At 44.3% G+C, this 5799-nt stretch overlaps 1 protein-coding gene across 6 annotated transcripts; it reads left to right on the forward strand.

Moving 5' to 3' along the window:
* Positions 1-1577: 1577 nt before the first annotated feature.
* Positions 1578-4918, forward strand: LOC146183543 (uncharacterized). Of its 6 annotated transcripts, none has more exons than XR_014708772.1 (7): positions 1578-1798; positions 2580-2768; positions 3141-3260; positions 3418-3621; positions 3818-3843; positions 4007-4107; positions 4507-4918. XR_014708772.1 is itself a non-coding variant. In XM_084609139.1 (6 exons), the coding sequence occupies exons 1-6, from the start codon at positions 1651-1653 to the stop codon at positions 4031-4033; spliced, it is 714 nt and encodes a 237-aa protein (XP_084465265.1). In that variant the 5' UTR covers positions 1578-1650; the 3' UTR covers positions 4034-4918. The 6 variants fall into 6 exon arrangements, 4 of the variants coding, with proteins under 4 accessions (XP_084465265.1, XP_084465262.1, XP_084465264.1 ...); XR_014708771.1 differs by having other exon boundaries at positions 4007-4103; XM_084609139.1 differs by having other exon boundaries at positions 4007-4918.
* The last annotated feature ends 881 nt before the right edge of the window (positions 4919-5799 follow it).

Raw genomic sequence — 5799 nt, forward strand, 5'->3', positions numbered from 1 at the left:
CAACCTCTCTTTCGCTGAAGGATTATGTAGCAAGCGAATTAAGCGTACACTATAGTCTCTGCGTCCTCTATTTTCCATCGTTCTTTTTTTTTTTTTTAATTTTAAATGTGCACCAAAACAGGACTAGAGCGATCTTCTGGGGTCAATGACTTACATATTACCAGTTGCTTGAGCACGCAGAATAAAAACTACCTAGAATGAAAAAATTTTCTGGAACAATTAAGTCATTGTCAAACTATAATGCTTGAGATTAAATGCCTTAAGTATAGCGCGCATCTCTGGGTACTTAAAGCTACCCGCTACAACAATGTTCCAACTTATGGAAAGAAAATAAAATGGTTTGTTCTTATATTAGTGTACAGTTTTACAAAGTTGTTGACTTAAATTTTGATGCTTATATCTACGCGTTCGATTGCGGCCTTTTTGTGCACTGCTTTCTTCTTAATTTCCAGGCCTCCATTTGGTTCTTAAGCTCGATTGTTTCCCTTTTTTCATTGCCTGTCATATTTCTCCATTTTTCTTCGTCTTTAGCAGCCTGCTTTCTTCTCCGTCGTGCGACAATTCCAAACCTTTGTTCACATTCGCGGTCGTGCTTTTCACGGCGCTGCGTGCCTTCTTTCTCCCTCCCTTGCAGGCGACGCGTTTCTTTCTTTTTTTTTTGTGCATCCTTTACTTCCCACTTATTCCATCTTTCCTGACCCACTGTGTAGCCGTTTACCTGGTGTAGTGTCGTTCGTTTTTCATGTCTCTACCTCTATGCGGGGTAGTCCATATTTAATTCATTTGAACTGAATGCCGACTTTTCTTGTGGCTTCAGGTAACTTATTGTAGTCGGCATAGTCTGTGCGTGAAACAACGGAATATACCATTTTTGACTGTTTTGATAATGGGCTACTGTGGCCAGCTTTAGTCAGCGCTCGAATGCACATGTTGCATGTTTAACTTCTTCATACATCCTGTCTCCCCACTGCCCTCTTTTCAAAACGAGTACATTTCTGGACGTCAATTAGGTGCTTCAGGAATGCTAAAGCAAGCTGTACTGCGAGTGAAACGTGGTGTGCGAGTCTGAATTTGTACGCCCTCTCCAAGCTGTTTTCTTCGGAGCCCAGCTCCTGTCATGTTGCTTCCGCGAGGTGTTGTCGACGGCCAAAAGGGAAACTAAATTAGGTGGTTGCTAACAGTACTGAGCCCCATTAACCGGCATATTTAAAAAATCTTGTCGCGAACAGCTCGAGACGACGCACAAGCAAACAAGAACGTACAGTGCGCGGTATCCACCCTGCTGCACAGCGCGCATACGCGGGCGCCCGGACGGCTGACACACCAGTTGTTGGTGGCGCCCTCTGCGCTGCGGCGCCTCCGTCATCGCAAAAGCGGCCCCTCGCTCCCATGCATTTCGCGGCGCGGTCGACACACTGCCCAATCTTCTAGAGCACTATATCCTGGCCAACGAAAGTGTTCATGTAATAAATAACCATAAATAAACAATTTTTTGCAAATAAAAGAACTTTCACGCAGTAAATTACTAAGCTTGAACATTAGCATAAATTAATAAATATTTATTTCATATTATTTTGCTGCGTTCAGGCGGCACCACATTCAATATGGCGGGACAAAAGAAACACGACGACATGGCTCTTGTGGGGCTTTATGGAGCTTTTTCGCACGTTATGCCTTGTCTTGCCACTTGCCTGTGCTCGTGTGCATTTTGACTTTGAGTGCCTTCGTGCCGACTTCGCAGCCGCATTTCACGTGCGAACTCAATCTTCCGACTGCATGCACTGTTCATCGCTCACAGGTGAGTTGCTATTGCTTTGGTGACCTCCCTTTTAGCTTGTAGGCATATCTCAGACTGTCGCATCTGGAACCACATTGGATGCACCACGCGTTTTCTGTTTATTCCTTGCTGCTTTGTTAATCATGAATTTCTTTGTTATTAACGACTGGCCATGCATTTTCGCAGCAGAACAGTGCTGCGCTGCCCCGCATCACAGATGTTCAGCAGAGCTGCTTGTGTTCTGATCAGGAGACAAATGCTGAAATTATTTTGCCTCTTTGGCGGTATGGTCACCGTGAGTGTATGTGTGCGCCATTTGCCATTCCGGTTTAGCATTTTGGCGCTTTGTTGTGTGTGTGTGTGTGTGTGTGTGTGTGTGTGTGTGTGTGTGTGTGTGTGTGTGTGTGTGTGTGTGTGTGTCATCTGCGTGGACTGAAAATAGTTGGAAGTTAAGTATGCTGAAATTCTTCGCCACGACTGTGTTGCGCTGTTTTTACTTTAGAAATCAGTAAACTTTTTGTTGATGAAAATTTCTAGCACATGCTAAGTAGGAGATAGTGCTTGCAGCGATTTAATTTCCTGAAACGCCAGCAATAAGTGTGCAAAGAAAACTAGTTTCAGTGACATGCATCTCGCTCAGCTGCTGGCAAAATACACACTCACCATAAATTGACCCTCATTGATTGGAAACTTGAGCAGTGAAGTGCAACTCAGTAGTGTCTCTTCAACAGAGGCACAGAAAATAATGCCTTTGACTTGGCACTATAGTGCTTGTTATGCTAACTGCGCTATATTCTTGCAGGATGTTCTACATCGGCGAATTCAGCAGTGCGAACGGAGTTGCTGCCGTCCCCAAAATTCTGGGTGCAGAATGGGGAAACATTATGGCCACCATACCGAACCCCGTCTCATTGCCCAAGCGCTATAAAAGACTGCGAGGAGCCTGGAGAAGAATGGATTGCACACAAATGCCGAATCTTAGGCGAGACTAGTACGTCATTTTTTTTTGTCACAAGATAGTATTGTGATTATAGGGTACTGTTGGAGCTTTAGGTTCTTGGTTGTGGCAGTGTGCAAAGGCAACGATGCACATAAGTTAAGCGCTGCCAGAGGGGAGAACTTTTGAGCCAAAATGGTGAAATAATCACCCATCATCTTAATTTAATGACTCTTATCAGTAATCATGTTTGTTGCTCATTGGCTCAAGGTTCCTGTTATAGTGATATTGTTATGCTCTTATTTCAATAATATTGTTGCTAAGCAGTTGTGAACGTTGCCTTTTCATGGGTCTGCTTACTATTTTCATTCAGTTTCCCTTTAGCCGTGTCATTCAATCTTTCTACACTGAACTCTTTGCTTGCAGCAACATATGCTGACGCAAAAAGAAGAGAGAAGAAAGCTGAAGAGGTGTCAGATTTGACAACTGATGAGGAACGGCTGACAAAAAGGCCAAGAAAGCCCATCAAGAAGGCGTTGTATGGAAGTACGAGTCCAGTTCTGCTGCTAAAATGTTTTTGCTTGATATGTTTACACTTTCTATATTAATCATGCATATTCCATTTGCTTTGCTGCTATATTTGTGAATGTTACTTTAGCAAGCCACTATTGAAATAACTGAATTGAAACATTTTTAACTGCAGTGTTGGATGAAGACGGCAGCAACGTCCCAACGGCTCTTTTTGTTTGTGAGGAAAGTGAAAGCGATGAAAGCTGCGATAATCATCGCCTACCATCTACAGTTCCTACACAACAAGCCAAGCAACTACCATTCGTTGGCCGTCCTCCACCAAGACCAGCACAAGTACCAGTGAGCCCAGCAGCACAAGCAGAAAGCGGCATCCAAGGTAAAAACTTGCCTTGTGCCTGTAGTGGGTGTTGTGAGCAACATTTTACTGTGCAGTGCACATTATAGCTCTATATTTGTGGTTTTATTCTGGCACAAATATATATTTGGCTAGTTTTTAAATTCTGGCCAGCAGTCCATTTTTGCTGCTGCATTCTAATGTATTTTCTAATTTTTTTTTCTTTTGCTCATTTCAGGGCTTCTGAAGAACCTTGTGCAAATGGTGTGGATTTATTGAGTCGTATAATAGATTGAGATGCACAATTCAATGTATGCATAAGTGTGTTCACAGTTCATAACAGATGTAATGGGTTTTGTTAATTTGTAGTAAATATCAGTGTCTAGGTTTACCGCCCCAAGTCTGTGATATTGTTTTGTTTGCGCAGTGGCCCTCCGGCAGTCTTGCCTGTTAAGCAAGGAAGTGGACATGAGACATGACATTGGTGACCATTTTCGCCAAGCACCAGCACGCTGCAAAAAACTGTAGGTCTGTTATGCTGTGTACGGAAGCTGGACTATCATTTAGTCTACTTGTGCATCAAGCTGTGCAAAAACTGGACTTGTCACAGTCACTTAGCTTACCAGCATATCATATGGAACAGCATAGGCAAAACCTATGGGACATAAAAGTAAACTTCTAGGATATAGTGTAAGGCCACCAATGTTGCATCAGCTGTAATTTTGATGGTTTTAAAAGCGGTAATTCAGTGGGTGTCCTGGTGTTCTTTATTTTTGTACTATCTGTCCAAGAAATATTGGCACGCTCCACACACAAGTAATTCTGGTCCTGCAAATTTAGTTTTAGATGTCTGATTACTTTGTAAGTGCTGTCTTGAATTTTGGCTGAATAATAATCTTTTTTTGTGTTTTTGTTCTTTTAATTTAGTGGCTTAATTCATGGAATGGATGACCTGGCAGCTATGTGATTGCTCGTCTCTTCATGGAATTGCTGACTCAACAGATGTACAATCATGCCAAATAAATTGTGTAAATGATCTCACATGTGCACCTGATGTAATTTTTGCACTGGCTGTGTCATTCAAGTGACCGGTCAGCAGTCAGTAGACCACGATTACTGCGTAACTGCCTTTTGGTCGGTGCCTTGTCGACATATAAGCATACATTAGTCACTTCAGAAAGGCAGAACGCACTCATGCACGATTCATCAGCTATGGCTGCACCTTGTCTAGTAGGAACAGATGGTGCGGGTTATGTAGCTTTTGCCTAGAAGCTCCTTGAGGAAGGTACCGCATGCATTGTTTAGAATACATTAAAGTAATGTACAGGCAACGTTTCTTTCGTCATCTTTTGTTGGTATAACGTTGAAATAACATAACGTCAACGTTTTCAGAACGTTGTAGAAACATTAGTGCATAACGTTATCTGGTGATCAAAAATAGTGACATTAGCAACAATCAGGCAACGTTGCTCTCTGACATTTGTGGCCATTCAGATAACGTTCCAGTGACATTTTGCGTTACCTAGGTCCGCTGCGCCTAGTAACACGTTGGTGTCAGAAACAACGTTGTGGTGCTATTCGCCGGGCCACGGCCCGTCTGGAAGTACGCACGCGCGCTTTGAAAAGAGCGCGCGCCGCTGCGTTCAGTCCGGCCGTGGCCGGGCTGGATCAAAGCCTCCTAGAATTTTACAAGGTCCCCGCACTTTCCTCATCGCACCCTTTGACGTCACCACACCCTGACCGGTCGGGAGCTAATGGTGTCTTCGACTGGTCGCTCCCACGATCCGGTTCGGATTTGGCAAAGTGAGAGCCGCTCTAGCTCCGAGCCTCCGAGTGCATAGCGCAACCGGTCAAGCCGAATGGTCAGCAAGGTTTCAGAGCGAGCGAAAGCGCAGGAAGCAGAAAAATGACGTAATTTCCGGAACCGCACACCGCAGGGGCAGCAGGGGCGCCGCCGCTGCCGCTGAACCTGTCCATTACCTGTATCGCTGCCCCAGCTGTTCTCAGCGTTCTGTCTCCGGCTCGCGTCGAAAAAAAAAAAAAAAAAAAAAGAATGAGTGTCCCGTGGTACCACTCTGGATATGCCGCGGCAGCCCCCGAAAGCCCTTCACCGGCCGAAGTCGTGATGTTTGCCGAAGTCGTGATGTTTGTTGTGATGCCCTAGATGTGACAGCAACACAGACGGCGTACCTAGCGTAATGATCCGTCTTCTTTTCGACA

The sequence above is a fragment of the Amblyomma maculatum genome, chromosome 7, assembly GCF_055883805.1.
Source record: "Amblyomma maculatum isolate TAMU_Amacu chromosome 7, ASM5588380v1, whole genome shotgun sequence".
Taxonomy (NCBI): Eukaryota; Metazoa; Arthropoda; class Arachnida; order Ixodida; family Ixodidae; genus Amblyomma; species Amblyomma maculatum.